At 36.7% G+C, this 17401-nt stretch overlaps 1 protein-coding gene across 6 annotated transcripts in view; it reads left to right on the forward strand.

Annotated features, from left to right (window-relative positions):
- Positions 1-17401, forward strand: part of taok3a (TAO kinase 3a) — a 69002-nt gene that overhangs the window by 29401 nt on the left and 22200 nt on the right. For all 6 annotated transcript variants that reach the window (XM_077241542.1, XM_077241547.1, XM_077241544.1 and 3 more), the window contains 5 exons: positions 11511-11721; positions 14238-14309; positions 15097-15198; positions 15369-15414; positions 16497-16593. In XM_077241542.1, the coding sequence (XP_077097657.1) occupies positions 11587-11721; positions 14238-14309; positions 15097-15198; positions 15369-15414; positions 16497-16593 (452 nt within the window). In that variant the 5' untranslated portion in view covers positions 11511-11586. The remainder of the gene's footprint in view (positions 1-11510; positions 11722-14237; positions 14310-15096; positions 15199-15368; positions 15415-16496; positions 16594-17401) is intronic.

Here is a 17401-nt window from a genome sequence, read left to right on the forward strand (position 1 = left end):
CACGAATTAAGATATTTTTGATGAAATCTGAGAGCTGGATCACTCCTCCATACTAGTCCATAGGCTTCTTGAGGGATTGAAACTTGCCGGCCTCGAAAAGTTATTAAAGATATCGTTAAAATAGTCCAAATGACTACAGTGGCTCAATCTTAAGTTTATCAAGCGACGAGAATACTTTTTGTGAGCAAAAACAAACATAAATAACGACTTTTTCAACTATTCATTCCCTTCTCTTTGGGCCTCTAGTCAGTTAAACTAGTGTAATTGCGTAGAGCTATGCTATATTCGAGGTAGTTCCCCCCTTTGACGAAATGGAAATTTTACAAGTGTTGCAAGTGACCGTATTGTTATGAGGCGCCGTCATACTCTCATTGAGTATGTGCGCGAGTTTGAGTGTGTGTGTGTGTGTGTGTGTGCGCGCTCGCGTCTTATGAGTATGTGTGTGGAGAGTTTGTGCGCGCGTGCGCGTGTGTCTCATATGAGTATGTGTTTCATACTCATATGAAACTTAAATCAAGTTTATCACTTAAATCTTAAATCTTTATTACTTAAATCAAACTTCATTCACGAACAGTCGCACACATATGTGTGCGACTGTTCGTGAATGAAGTTTGATTTAAGCCCTAGACGGCGCCTGATATTGTCGTTCTTTCGCGTAAAATATAACCAAACTTTAGAGCGCTTCTGCCTCGATATTTGCTGCATTCTGAACCAAAACAAGGCAGCGCGTGTGTGACATCATGACACATTTGCAACGAGCGGAACCGATAAGCGGAATCGTTAAGCAGGCATACTAACGGTTCCAAGGAATTGGTTCACTGGGCACCGGTTCTTCTTCTCGATTCCCATCCCTATTCCTTACTGATCAAATCAGCTACTTTGAACAAAATGGTTGAATAAATGATTCAATGACTTACTTGTTAAGTGATTTGCTGCCACCTACTGGTGGCTTGTTTCATATTTAATAGTATCATTTAATTTTCCATCATATTTCTATATTCAAATATGAATTTCTTTAAACATTAATCTCAATATTTATGCAGTTGTAATTGTACCAATTCAGATGCAATTTCTGTGCCACCTCTACAGTATAAAGACGAATTTTGTTTTTATTGATTTCTTTTGATTGGTAACAGCTCTATGTAGAGTCTTATTATTATAATACTACATTTCCCAGGCAGTAAATGTAGATCTTTCAGATGTTTTTTGAGGAGTGCTGGTTTGGTCTTGGTTCAGTGTTGCTCTCAACCCCTCAAAGTCTTGGTCTTGCTTTGGTCTCAACCACTGATCTATATAGAATGACTAGTCATTCTATATAGATCAGTGGTCTCAACAAACTCTGGTCTTGGTCTTGGTTTTGGTGGTCTTGACTACAACACTACACATGCATAACTACAAACATTAAACAAAGGTTGTACTGCAGAAATCCTGCTGTAAATGTCAAGTAACCTCTGGCTCATGTTTAGACCCACTGTAACATTGTGTCATTGACCTTAAATACTTTCCCAGGTAGAATTTGTGCCATGCCTGAACTCTGCGCTACAAAAAGCCTCCTACCTAGAGACTTCTTTTTATGATTTTTTTAAGCTTTTCATAGTAAGGAGTGAATCATTCTGCAAACTGCACGACTCAATTCCTCCTCGTGTACTTCTCTGAGGCTACATGAACTTGTTCACACTGTCAGTATCAAATCTTACCAGAAGAAAAACAAGGAGCTTTTTGATGGGGACGAGAGATGAAAAAGAATTATGATATGTTAAATAATTAAAAAATTACTCTATTATTTTGTTGGGCATATATTGAATATGGATGAGACAATGTACTTATTGTGTTCATGTTGTGTTGTAAAACACTTTTGCTGCTATTGAGGTGTGATACAGGTACGGTTAGGGTCAGGTGTGGTGGTATGGGTATCTTTAAGGGTTGGTTATGGTGTAAGGGAAGGGTCAACAGTGTAATTACAAATGTAATTACATACATTAATTACAGCTTTAATTACATTCTGGTATTTTTAAAATATAAGTACAATCTAAAAACTGTATGTACTCAATAAGTCCATTGTATCAAATTATTAATTTCAATGTTAGTACATAGTAGTTAAAGCCACTTAATATAAAGTGGGGCCATACATTTTGTTGGCAATATTAAAATAAAGAGCTTCATGAATAATGCAATTTATTTATTTTTTTGTTGCCTTTTATTTCGGCCACTACATTTTCTAAAGACCGAGCCTGTCAGCCAACTTTTGTATTTTTTTTAATATTTTTTTTTTTATCAATTGCTGCAGCATTTCATTGGGTGCTCGTTGAAAACTCTGCTTGCGTCCCACTGTTATGTTCAAATTTAGTTTGTCTTTCATGTTTTTGGCATCCAGTATTTCTGTTCGTCATGAACCAGAAGACTAAGTGGCATAAGGCACACTTGGCCCAGACCATCAACATCTGTCACTTTGTTAAAAGGTCTCTCGCTCTCTTTCCGCCTCTCTCACTTCCTCTAATAGTCTCTGCAAGCGTTCGTTTAGAACGAGCGCCCGACCCTGCGTGCTGCATGACGCAGAAATGTTACAGCGTTTTTTTGGGGGATGTTACTCTAAATAGAGTCGTCTATGTGGAGAAGCAGCCGATCAAACTGAATTAAAGCAGTCAGGCAGGAAAAGCCAGCTTTTTCTAGTCTTGGCCTGCTCCAGATCTCTCACTGTCTTTCTCCCACGGCCCTTCTCTCTCTTTCTCTTTCTCTTTCTCCCCATTTCTCTCATTCTATCTGTCCCCCACCCCTGGTCAGCCGTGAGCAACACTGTCTGCTGAGTCACACAAACAGAGAGGAAAAAAGCAGCAGAGAGAGAGAGCGAGAGTGAGAGTGAGTAAGGATTTGAACATGAGGGGTGCCCTGGGATATGTAGAGGAGGTTGTTTTTTGACCCTCTTCTCTCTCTCTCTCTCTCTCCCTCTCTCTCTCTCTCCCCCTCTCTCCCCCTCTCCCTTTACTCTCTTTCTCCCTCTCAGCTCTGAAATGCTGCTGTTTTCCACCTCTCTTTTGTGATTCCTAATTAAGCTGCCAAACTATATCTTTTGTTAATCAATTGAACATTTTCTACATGTCTTATTTCATTTACATTTAAAGGAGCAATTTTCTTTTTTACAATTAAAGGGATAGTTCACCCCAAAATGAAAAATCGTTCATCATATATTCTCATGTTTTTCCAAGACTGTATGACTTTCTTTATTTTTGTGGAAAACATTTTTTTTCTCCATGCATTGAAAATCAATGGTGACCTTTGACTTTCAGTGTCTTTAGGAAACTCTATGGCCAAATAAAAAGCACATTAAATTATGCTTTTTAATTTTATATTGCCAACAAAATAATGCATATTATGAATATCCAATATATTGCTAACAAAATAGAGTATATCATAAATATTTGATATATTATGCAGCCTTAATGTACCTCAAAGTAGACAACATTTTCAAATAGTCAACATCAAATTAATATTGTAGTTTATAATGCTGTTCAATAAGGTTTCATCAGTAGGGTCAACTAGTCATCCAACAACTGTTGTTACTAAAAAAACAAGAACCTTTTTAAAGCTTATTTAATTATTTACTTGTTTATTTTTGCTGATGTTTTAAAGTTGCTTCAATTACAGATTCAATTACTTTTAGTTTTCAGACTGTCTGTCCATAACTGTGACACTGGAAGCAGTCGTAGCATAAAGGCTCGTTCACACAAAGAAGGATAGATATAAAGATAACTATAACAACTATATTAGTTTCCACACCAAAACACGATATCGTTCTGTTTGCTCTAAGCGCGTTGCGGTTTTGTTGTCTGACGCTTTAAATGCTCAAGCTCTTTAAAGCAGGATGGATTCTGATTGGCTGTCAATCAGCTGGAAAAAACAGTTCTAAAAGTGATTCCCACGATCTCGTTTCTCTGTGCTGATATCGTTATAGTTGTGGTGTGGACTCTGCTATTCTTTTATATTTAGAACCATTTTTATAATTTTATCTTTGTCGTTATTTTCTTTGGTGTGAATGGGCCTTAAGACCCACTAGTTGATTGGTCATTCAGACAAGTTACCGACTAATCAGTTTTGAAAATATGTGGTTTTGCAAATCAGGGTGTTGTCTATTTGCTGGATACTAAATTTATTGTTGTCAGGGATTCCCAAACTTTTTTTGTCAGATTAATCTTTTTGACCTTAACTATTTACATGAACAACCCTTTGAGTTTAAAGCTCCAGTCTGTAACTTTTTTGGGTTAAAATTATCCAAAATAAATTTGAGCATGTACATAACCACCCATTGTTCAAAACTATCTGCTTGCCTTAGCTCGGTTCAAAACGGTAAGCTTGTAATAATGTTTTTAATTCCATTGGTACTGGTGGATTTCGGTGGGAAATTCAAGCATGTCTTTTGCGTCATTACGTCACATCTGTACACATAAAGAAGGAGTCTCGGCTAGTAGGCTATATTGCGTGTGAGGATGTTGGAGGTGGAGATTTATAGCCTTTTCTCAAAGCACTTGATATAATCAAACTTATCAATTTGATTGGCTGATCCAGAAAGGTTCAAACGACAATCATCAGTGATAACTGGAGATTCACCCGTTGTAAAATGCAAAAGACTTCATAGTGGCTGCAGAAAAAAAAGAGACTGCAACCGGACCCATGTGAAAACAAGGATAAATATTGGAAGGACATTAAATGTAGTCACGCAATGCTGATGTTGCTAACATTAACAATTTGAGAACAAAGTATAATTTGCACTGTTTGACGTGATATGATAAGCGATCGTTAGATTTAATCAGCGCGATTAATTGCAATGCTTTTTTTCCCTTAGTTGGTCAGAACAACAGTGGATGTTACTTATTGTTCAGATGACATTTTCCGGTGAAAATTCTTATGTTGGTCATACATAAGACCAAGACCTTCCAAGAAGTAGAATCTGTGATTCCAAATGACAGTATCCACACCGGCGTGGTGACTGACAGCCGCACATTCTCCTCAAAACATTGAATTCATCTGCGCAGTGTCGTTCTGAGGCACAACCCATGTAAAGTTGATAATTCCACGAATAACTGCAATCGCCTACATATTGTTTGCATATAAACAAATACAACAACGAAAGTAAAGACAGCAGTCCCTCACGGTCGACTGCTGCCACACATAATAAAAGAAAACATCAGATAAAATCCAGGCCTGGCCTCTTTCGATCTCCACTGTCGTCGGTCCTCCGTGAGAGATACGAGACCGGTGCGTCGTAATCACGCCACCGGCCTCGTGCCATTCTCACACGGCCCTCGGCCTCATCCTGCTCGCCACAAACACATACATATGTTATTCTTTTATGTGTGCCTGAAGCATAAGTAAATATTAATTTCTGGATCTAATGATGTGACCGTTATTTATTCATCTGTTGTGATGAATGAGTGACACTGATGACTGCACAGCTCATGTTAGTGCTGATTAAAGGATTCGACTGAAGAACTGATCTGTGTGCTGCTTACAACTCACATCAAAGACCTCCGTCTCCTGACGCACAGTCATCAGAGAAATGAATAAAACATTGGCCTCTCTCTTATAGGGCATACGCGTTGTTACGCGCGCACACAGCGTCACGACTTTTGAATTTTCGTTTTGACTCGTCATATCGTTATATATTAATTTTGCTTAATAATAATAATAACTTTTTCACCTTAAAGCAAATTTATGATGATAAAATATATATGTCGATCAGTAGTAATGACACATTTTTTTTGCACCACCAAAAATGATTTTTGTTTTTTTTTGTACTTAACTGAATATTTGATCACAATTTGTGTTCTACTTTCACTCCAAATTTGATGATTTTGTAGAAACTTGATTAAGACTTTCCCTTGGGCTATAGAAGTTGTATTACTTGTTCAAACGACATCCCTGTTAATACCCTGTTATCTTTAGTGAAATACATAGGATAGAAAAATACAAGTTAATGTTTTTTCCTCTAGAAATGTGGCTAAATCCCAGGGCTCCTTGGGTAAATTCTTTGTCTTTGATTTTTGGGAGAAGAGTGGGCTTGTCTGTTCGTTTTATCGAATTCTATTCCATCATGACCTTTCACACTACTGAACAATCAATTTTTCAAAGCTTCTGTTGTTTACTGTTAGTGTTAAAGCCAAACAATTTATTTTAGCTAATATATTATTATAATTATAATAATATTTTATGTAATAATTAAAATTTAGTGCTGATACCATTAAAACGCCTAAAATACTTGTTTGTTTGTTTGTTTGTGTCACAGTGATTTCAAGGTATATAGTTTTATCATAGAACACAAGATGCAAAGAGTTCTACTGGGTATAAAGTCCGTATCTCGGTGCTCTTTGGATAGTTAACTTGAAAAAAATAATCTCATGAGACCAAGGCACTCGAGAATGTCGAAAAAATATAAAACCTTTATTTATTCATGGCTATAACATTAATAACATTCACATATGTTAATGTTATAGCCATGAATATATAAAAGCTTTTCTCATTTTTATTCTACATTTTTGAGTGCCTTGGCCTCATATATTTTAATAAGTTCATGCATTCCTTGGGAATCAAACCCATGACCTTTGCGTTGCTAGCACCATGCTCTACTGGTATATACATGGAAAGCTTTCATGAAGCATTGTAGCTAATGTACTTGAGTCCCTCCACACACTCGCAGACTACGTAAAACTTTTGTATACATTATAATTTGTATGCATGTAGCAATAAATTAAGTTGATTTGTTGGTGTTATACTTATAACCATTGACTATAAATTAGTAGTTTTATATTGTACCCTTTCTTTAAACAATTAAATATTTTGCAGTGCTTCATAGAATTGTAGATAATTGCCTTGTAAAATTGAAAATAATCAATAATAAAAAGAGAAGGTATTTAATTCAGTGGATCTTATTAAAATAGGGGAAACTGTTTTGTATAATAAATAACCATATTTTCCAATTTCCAGCAAAAACAACTTATGTGTCATATATACCATTTAGTATTAGGCTACTCCTACTCATTGTTGTGGTTACACGTAATGCAAGTTACATAATCAAATTAGTTTTCATGTAACCAGTACTTTGTTACTTTGTTTTCCCATTTATTGACTGACACCTCTCTTGTCCCCATGTTGAGAGAAATTGGGAGTAAGTGCAGAGCGTCGTGTGCGCTGGATCATCGAAGGATCATTTCACTTTTGGTGTGAAAGGGACTTTAGATTTGTCAAAAATAGAACTGTTATTTTATTTATTTATTTAATTAAAAATTAAACAAGCAAGCCCAGCCCAGGTGAGAAAAAGTAACGCAAAAGTAATTCAATACATTACTTTCCATTAACGTAAGTAAGAAACGCAATTAGTTACTTTTTTTAGGGGGTAGCGCAATACTGTAAGGCATTACTTACTTTCAAAAGAACCTTTCCCCAACGCTGCTCATATTTAAGTTTGTGATTTAAAATTGTGATGCTAATGGTAAATGGTAATGGTGATCTTACTCCCCACCCCTAGTGCCTGGATGTCCTGGCATGTGTGCACGTGTGTTGGTGTGATTTCACGTGTTTGTGAAGGTTCCTCCATATGTGGGAGGCCTGAGGTTTAAGAGCATGGACCGTATGCGGACACTTGGCTCTAGAGTGCTTCTCTCACCCACATGTCAAACATATGTTTTATTCAAAGGCTTGATGCACCTCACACGCGCATGTGCACGCATTCACAGATAAATTAGTAATGCTGATAGCTTTCCACTGGGACCTGGTGGGACAAGGAAGGAGTGTTATATAGAGGAAAAGTCAGTCTAATGAAGTCTCTCATACATACCCATGAAGTCTCTCTCTCCCCATCTCACCCCTCCACTAATCTGGCTCAACCTTCTCGCTAATCTCTTAACTTCAGCACAATGCAGCTATAGATTTACAGTTATTCCTACTGGCTTTCCAAATCGATGTGTTGTTATTAGACGGACTCGCACCGTTGGGCTCTTACAACCTGTTGGTTCTACATTGCATCATCTCTCCTCCTCTACCCCCCTCCGGTCTCTTCCTGAAGCGGGACTCCGACTCCCTTTGCTGGAATCTTATTGGATGCAGATCTTTGGAACTCGGCCTATGAGCGTAAAGGAAAATGCTGTTGTATTCAGAGGCACCTTTTGAAGCGAAGGTGGAAGGCGGCAACTCGATGCGTGAGTTTGAAAGTGACAGAAACAGAAAAAGGAGAGAGACAGACAGATAGGCAGACAGACATGATGCAACTGGAAGACATCGTTCTGTCTGTTGCTGGTTGAACAGGTTAACCAATCGCGTTTGACCTGGCTAAATTATAGATCTTCATTAGAGGAATGTTTTGGGATTCAATGCAACAATTATCATTTAACATTAACATTATCAACAATATCGAAAACATTCTGATTATAAAAATGTATTCAAACCATATCTTGTTTACAATAACTGGGCATGGGATTCTGTAGGGTTTATAAGCACAAAATGTAAAGCTTGTATTTTTGTTAAAGCACATATTAATTCTTCTGTACAAATGCGTTATTTGAGCTGTCTAAATCTTCCCTTCAGAGGCAGGAGTACTGTTTTAGGTGGATGACTTTATAGTGAATGGATGTGTACTTTACGCATAGTTGCGTCATGTCGCTTGCTGGTGTGTATGAGCAAAAAGTTGCAGGGTTTGCCAGCATTATATGGCAAAGTTGGGAGTTGGAGAATATAAGTTTACAGAGGCAATGTGTTTAAGCGATGTATAGGCTTGGGGATTCGGTTCTATCCATTAGCTAGTTGTTGATTGGATTTTAGGAAGTGGGAATTGCACACAAAAATGTATGCGAGTTTGCAGTTGAGGCTTATATAAGTCACCAAAGAGAAGTTGTTTCCACCGGAAGATCGAGAGTTATGACATTTTAAGTAAACATTACATGGTCAAAAACAAAATTGCAATATAAATGATGAATCTTTTGCAATAAGATCTATAACATGCATTTACTAAATAGCTATGATTTTTTTTATTTCATGCCGTCTTTAACACATACATATGCTGGATGTTCATTTTGAAACGGTTTCAAAATGTTTCCACCAAATTGTTAATTTTAATTTTGGAAATTTAAATGGCATCTTGCTATTTCCATCGATTATTTTTCATGCAGTTATCCCCCAAAAATGCATAAAAATATGCAGATGGGAACCCAGTTACTGTGTGTTTTTAATTTTTATTCTAAAAATCATACCGTTTTCTTACGACATGAGGGTGTGTAAATAATGACAGAACTATAATGTTTATAATTAACTTAAATGTTTGAACTATAAGTGTTTACACACGTCCATTATGCAAGGGTTCAATGAAGCCCCATTTACTGTAGAAACTCGCAGTCATGCTCTAAGGAAAGACCGTTTCAGGAATGGCATGCGTGTTGCACAGCATGTAACTTCGGCTGACTCGCGTCAACTCCTGTTGCTATTGAAGCCTGAGGTCATAGCAACATGGATATGTTTGTACCACCTCTGCAATTCGGCACTCTAGTAAAGTCACATCACTTTTATTTATGTAGCACTTTATACAATAGATTGCTTAAAATCAAGCAGCTTTTACCGTATTAAACATGAGGCCTTCTATTTTGCTTGAAGTATATTAGGGCCTTTAAGAACCCCTGTACAGTAGCACCTTAAGAATCTGTTTTAAAACAAACAGCCAGAAATGACTTTGAGGTAAAACGTTGGTTCCTCTCTAGTTCTTTTAAAGAAGGCAAACGTGCAGTGTGGCAAGTAGCCTACGAGATTATCGTCTGTCTTCCACTCAACGAAGTGTGAAAGTTCATTTTCTTTATAGTTTAAGTCTTTTTCTCCATAAGCCAGTAAATGCTCTGGAACGAATGGGTTTTGTGACTGCATTGTGCAGGAATCTGTATATTTTTATTGGACGACTGTGAACTCTGATTCACCTTTATGCCAATTAAAAGCTTTAACCATCACAATTAGAATCAGCTTTACGTGTTCGTCCAGTTGAGGCTTCTTCTGCCTTTCAGCTTTGCTACCCCGCAATCTAATTGATTTCTGCTGTATTAATTCAATAATTAGATGGCCCAAGGCATGAAGTAGTAAGATTTCACTCATTTGGTCAGAGGATTGAAAGTACCTCAGTCATGAAATGTAATTGTGGTTGAGGCTTTTGGTCTTGTGGTTTAGGATGACACTGGGTCCAGTGCTGTCTGCAATGACCTTCATCACTTTTGGTCATGGCGCTGGTATAGCAGAGTGGTTTAAGATAAGAGATAGTAAAAAAACATTGCAAGTTTGAACCTCAGAATTGCACACTTCACTTGAGCAAAACGCCTCTCAAACATCTTTCCTTATCACATGATTTCTCCAAACCTTTCTGTTCCCATCCATCCATCCATCCATCAAGACAAAAGAAATCCATTCTCCTCCAACCACCTGGCTACATTTGATAGATAGATAGATAGATAGATAGATAGATAGATAGATAGATAGATAGACAGACAGACAGACAGACAGACAGACCGCAGGAAGGTGGCTCCAGTGCTGTTGATGGGGGTTGTGTTTTATTGATAGTACATGAGCTGGACATTAATGTTGATCACATTCATAATGAATGTACAGATGGATATTAGCCCATGTGTTCAGTCTCTATATCGGATACACAGTACTTTCAGCACCTTTTGTTCCTGGGTCAATGGCCACTTGTGTGTCAGATGTCTGATGACTCAGTAGGCATTGTTACTTGTGTGTGTGTGTGTGTGTGTGTGTGTGTGTGTGTGTGTGTGTGTGTGTGTGTGTGTGTGTGTGTGTGTGTGTGTGTGTGTGTGTGTGTGTGTGTGTGTGTGTGTGTGTGTGTGTGTGTGTGTGTGTGTGTGTGTGTGTGTGTGTGTGTGTGTGTGTGTGTGTGTGTGTGTGTGTGTGTGTGTGTGTGTGCTAGCATGATGCTACCAGACCTTGAGCTGTCTTCCCATGATGCCTAACCAAGCTGCCCCCAATACAAAACACATTTGTCTCACACCAGTTTACCATCGCAAACACATGTGCATGCTCAAACATGCCGGGAACAAGCTATATAGACTTTGTAGATGGGAGGGTATATTTCGGTATTTAGCATAAAATTAAAGAATTGTTCTACACTCACTAGTATTTGTAGGTTTGTGAGTGTGATTCTATTTTGAGCATTATTTATTTTTACAAAAATTTAGTTCATATTTATGTATATATTATTTAAATGTTTTAAATTAAGGGAGCCATTTGTACTAGGTTTACCTCAATATTTTTGTGTGTGATTGGCTGATATGGTGCACAAGTCTTTATTCAAACATCTATTCAAAAGTTCTCAATCAAGTATGAAAAAGTCATACTGGTTTAAATGACGTGAGGGTGAATAAATGATGACAGAACTTTCACTTTTGGTTGAACTAATCATTAAGCCACATTTTCTGCTAATGACCCTCACTTGACCTGGACTAGCAGTCAGTCTTTAATCCGCTCCGTTCTGTCCGCAGGCAAAGCAGGTAAATGCCGGGCCTGCTGAATGAAGGCGAGCAGAAGCACGTCGCCATCAGAGGTTCTGTCTAACTCATGATGCCGTCGTCCACACGGAAGGGAGGAGTGAAAGACCCGGATGTGTCCAGCCTCTTTTTCAAAGATGACCCGGAAGAAGTCTTCTGCGATCTACATGAGATCGGCCATGGGAGTTTCGGAGCAGTGTACTTTGTGAGTATAGAAATGTTGAGAAAATGTCTATATATATATATAAATAGAATGTGATGATGACGTCATTGATGATGTCAGTGTATCATTTGCTTATATTTGCATCTCAATCCATTACACTCCCCTTTATATACAGTGTACTTTTCAAACTCATTTTTATTAACTATTTTAAAATGCTAAATTAATTTCTCTACATTCTAGTAATATTTCTCTCTTTTTCTAAGTTCTGTAGAAGACGGAAGGCACATACTTGAGACATAAGAGACCAGAATAGCTTTTAATACCTAAACTGGATGAGCCTTTTTTTTTGTCTTATTCTCCCCTTCAGTCAGTTCTTAACTGAAGTTAAACTTGGAGCCCGTCAGTTCCTTTTCGAAACTGCACCACAGTGCAGGAGTTTTGTCAAATACAAGAACTGCAGCCTCATGACAAGTTCTTGTGCATTTCTTAATCTGGGAACTTATAGCATAAAGCCTTTGATTCCAAATCTCTGGCAAGACTGGAATCCATCGTGCAAATCCCCCCCTTCTCTCTCACTCTCTCTCTTTTTCTCAAATACATTGACTCGCGTGCACACACACACTCACTCACATGCGGACTGCCCATCCAGATGTAGGGCTGGTCTCGAGGGGAAAGAATAACTAGGAGACGCTGCTCTTAAGACAGATGTTCAGTCCGTTTAAATGCGAGGGCCAGCTGGCCCCATGTTGCAGAAAAGACTAAGATTACTCATGTCTGCCATACAGACTTCTGTTGGCAATTAAATTTGACAAACAATGGCATTCCTGACTTAACACACACGTTCAAAAGTTTAGGGTCAGTTTTTTTTTTTTAAGAAATTAATGCTTTAACCCCTTAACTGTCATCCCCCTTTTGATAATTGACTTTAAAATGCACTATACAAACTTAAATGGTTGTAATTCAAGAATGCTTTGTAAATCAGCAGATTATTACTGAAATGAAAGCACTTCAAAAATTAAAATATGAAAAAGTTATGGAAGTTATAATTTACACTAAATCAAATATACTTTATTAATATATGTTTTTAATATAAAATAAATATTGTAGAAAATATTTTTAATAATAAAATTCCTATAAAATGAAAGCTATATATCTAACCAAGTTGTGTTCCAAATTTAAAGTTGATATCACAAAAAACTGAAGTTCCCATGCGATTTTGTTTAGGCGTTATACCAAAAATAGCCACCGGGTGCCATTGCATTCCATTGAATTTAATTTTATGCATTCTGCCATAACAAATTAATAAATTTCTATCCAAATATCACTTCTGTCACTAAATATGGAACAAAATACCAAAATACTAAATACCTTTCTGACAATATGTGTTTGGTCAAGATTAGAAAAGTTTTTGATAATAAATTATGAAAGATGAGGCCCAAAAGGGGAGGGGCCTAATAAAAAAATACTGTTTCTATGGTAACGCAACGTCCAATTTAAAAACGGTTTTTACAGGATGAATTCTGAGTTTGTAAGCTTTCAAATGATACCTAATTTATGATAACTACTAAAATATGTGATATAATAATAATAAAAAATAATATATATATATATATATATATATATATATATATATATATATCATATATATATATATGATATATATATATATCATATATATATATATCATATATATTATACTTTTTAGAGGACTTTTTACTTTACTTTTTAAAATGAAATTTTATCTTTTTATATTGACAAATACTAGATTATGTTTTATTATGAACTTTTAGCATTAAAAACCAAAGTTTCAATTATTAAAAGTGTGTGCGTCGACTTTTGGTGACAAAGGTCAGAAACTCCTGTAATGACGTCGTTTTTTTAGGCGCACTCTTGTCATAAATTCATATATTACTGTTCATACATAATTTGTAAGAAAAAAACAGCACTAAAATATCTATTTATTCTTAGACCTTTACAACGTTATATAGTTTGTCATAATTAGATTAGGATTTAATAGTTATATAGCGAAGTAAAGTTAGATATCCCGCTATTCAGCAAGCACATTAAATTGTGTCAAAAGTGACATTTGGGGTGAAAAAAAATCAGTTTCCACAAAAAACGCAGCAGCACAACTACGTTTGATAGAAATAAGAAATGTTTGTTGAGCATAAAATCAGCATATTAGAATTATTTCTGAGGGACCATGTGACACTGAAGACTGGCGTAATGATGCTGAAAATTCAGCTTTTCCATTACAGGATTAAATTACATTATGAAAATAGAAAAGTTATTATTTATTTAATATTTTATTTTGTTCAATTGTAATAATATTCTACAATATTGCTGTTTTAAAAATGTATTTCAAAGATGCACAATATGTATGTGACCATATCATTTAAGTGATATTATTATTACACCAGTATTGCCTTTAAATTTTCCACATTATTTTGATTAGGACTACGTTGCAAACTGATAATATTTTACAATCCTGGTTTAATCACTACTAAACAGTAAAAGCCCGAATAGTATAAAATACAAATGGTTTTTGTTTCCCACAGGCCCGAAACTCCTATTCCCACGAGGTGGTGGCCATTAAGAAGATGTCCTACAATGGCAAGCAGACCACTGAGGTGAGAGACAAACTCTACTGTCATCAGCTCTGATAGTTTGACTCTATATTTAAACGTGTTAGTGTTTTACTCTCCATAAAGCAGTTCTTCAATGTTAAGCAAACCTTCTTATAATGTCCTTGACCTTGTAGATGATAAAATCAAAACATTTATTTATTCAGTAGTTTTTGCTTGCTCTTGTAACAGTGTGTTTGGCGATATTGTTTCAATGTAAGTTTCCGCTAGGTGGATGGATGGATAGATGGTTATAAAAATAGACAGAACGACGGATGGGTGGATGGGTGGGTGGATGGATGGATGGATGGATGGGTGGATGGATAGATGATGGATGGATGGATAGATGATGGATGGATGGATGGATGGATGGATGGATGGATGGATGGATGGATGGATAGATAGATAGATAGATAGATAGATAGATAGATAGATAGATAGATAGATAGATAGATAGATAGATAGATAGATAGATAGATAGATAGATAGATAGATAGATAGATCGGACAGACAGATAGATAGATAGATAGATCGGACAGACAGATAGATAGATAGATAGATCGATCGTACAGACAGATAGATAGATAGATAGATCGATCGTACAGACGGATAGATAGATAGATGGATAGATGGATGGGTGGGTAGATGGTTATAAGGATGGTTGGATAGACAAAATGATGGACAGACGGATGATTGGATGCTCTTTAGTTAATGGTATCGAATAAAAGTAGAAGCCAAAAGTACTGATGTTTAAATTGTATATGTGTGTGTTTCTTTGGGTTCTCCTGTCCAGAAGTGGCAGGACATCATTAAAGAGGTGAAGTTTTTGGAACAGCTACGACACCCAAACACCATTGAATACAAAGGCTGCTACTTGAAGGACAACACAGCATGGGTTTGTACTGTCATTAAGAGTGATAAAACCGTTTTCTTGGTTCACAAACACGTTACTATTTATAATAACTATTTTCAGCTTAGTTTACTTTAAAAAAAAATTTCAAAGAATTACATGGCAATTAACCATGCCTGCTTTTCCCAATAATCTTGTCTGCGTTTTTCATTCAGCTTGTGATGGAGTATTGTCTCGGCTCCGCTTCAGACTTGTTAGAGGGTGAGTTCACACTTAACACACACTACACACACTTTCATGTATGCAAGTACAGTGTACACCCCCAGAATGCATTCACACAGAGGAACGGTAATTGTTAGAGCTGTCATGTCTTTTTTAGTCAGTGTTGAAGGCCTTTATTAACCGCATCCCAGACACGTTATAAAGCCTATTGTGTTTTATTTCCAGTGTCACTACCAAACTGCCATCGCAGTCATGGTTTTGTTTCCTTCAGATGTTGTCATGGCGACATGCACAGCTTTAATGATAGACTGTTGGTTTCAATTATCGCTCCATATGTGTGTGTAAAAGAAGAATTTAAAATTTCCAGTTTAACTTGCCATTGTCATTTTATGAGTAATTTAGGCTGCGTCTGATTAATTCAAGGCCGTTTTCCAATCAAGTTCTCAGTCCTTGTCTGTAAAGCCCCTTTCACACAGCGCATTGATCCCGGGAAATTGCCAGAACGCCTTCTGTGTGAACGCAAACACGACCCGGGATTGATGCCGGGATCGATGCCGGGTTGGGGACCTAGTAACATTGCCGGGATCAGTCCCGGAATGCGCGATGTGTGAACAAAAGCCGTAATCAATGCCGTGTCGTAATGAGGACGCTGAAGTGAAGTGAAAGCAGGCTAGTGAAACGGTACGTAATGCGCTAGTTGATTGAATCAGAGAAAAAAATGCAGAAGCGTGGTTTCTCGAGAGAGAAATCGCAGCTCATAAGCAAACTAGACGATGCTGAGACATTACATGTCACATCGATGTCACGTGTCTTCACGGGATTTTTACGGGATTTGTGTGAACGCACTCTCTGATTCCGGAAAATCACTGGCAGTGTGAATGAACCAAAATCAAACGAATCCGGGTCAAATCCCGGGTCACTTTATCCGTTTATTTTCCGGAATCTCTGTGTGAAAGCGGTTTAAGAGTATACTGAATGTCATGTTAGTTTGTGTTAGTCGTGTTAGTCTTTTTGACACATTTTTTTTCTTTTTTTGAGCACCACACTTATAGTAACAACAACAAATGTTGTTATGCACATGATAAGATGTCATCAAGCATCTTTCTTTTATTTTTGTCCAGTTCACAAGAAACCCCTCCAAGAGGTTGAAATTGCTGCCATTACCCACGGTGCCTTGCTAGGACTGGCTTACCTACATTCCCATAACATGATACACAGGTGAGTCGACACCTGACTGATGCCCAATTGCACATTATCATCATTCTCAATATGCGTGAAATGCAGATAAATCTTTACAACTTCTTTTTTTATGCGTTTATATGCTTACCGTAGCTATTTTTACACTTTTTCGCCCCTCTAACTTTGTTTGCAGTAACCATATTTGCTTTTTGTTTCGTATTGTTTTTAATTTTCAGCATTGGTCTGACTAGAATGATATTATTGAAAATGGATTACATCAATTTATCTATTTTTTTCTAATTAAGTGTGTGTGCTCTTCAGTTTCTGGTTTCAAAGTACAAAATCATTATAATTATGTAAAGTAATAACCCATGACACATCCGTGTATGTCAATACCATTTATTGTCACTTTATTTAATTGCTTTACAGCATGCGATGTCTTATCGGTATTGCTATTTACTTTTGCTTTCTTTCAAATTTTTACATTTATTTTCTTTTACTGTAATTTTCAGTGTTTGTAGACTAGATTGATATAATTGGAAACTGATTATGTCAAAGCTTCATTTTTTTCTGGTTCAGAGTGTGTACTCTTCGATTTCAGGGTACTAAACCATTATAAACAACACTAAACCGTTATAATTACACATCCGCGTGTCAGAATACCATTTTTCATCATGCTTAATTTAACTGCTTTACAACGGTTTTACAACGGTCTTACAACAGTCTTGCGTTTTATTAGCTTCCAGTAATACAGTGCTAGTTTTACTTTCGTTTTCTCTATGCAAGGTGTTTTTTGTGTTGTGGTTTTTTGTTTTGTTATTTTCCTGAAACACTTGCCATTGCATAA

This window comes from Siphateles boraxobius, unplaced genomic scaffold, assembly GCF_051911475.1.
Source record: "Siphateles boraxobius isolate OS27281-9 unplaced genomic scaffold, OSU_SipBor_1 24, whole genome shotgun sequence".
Classification (NCBI taxonomy): Eukaryota; Metazoa; Chordata; class Actinopteri; order Cypriniformes; family Leuciscidae; genus Siphateles; species Siphateles boraxobius.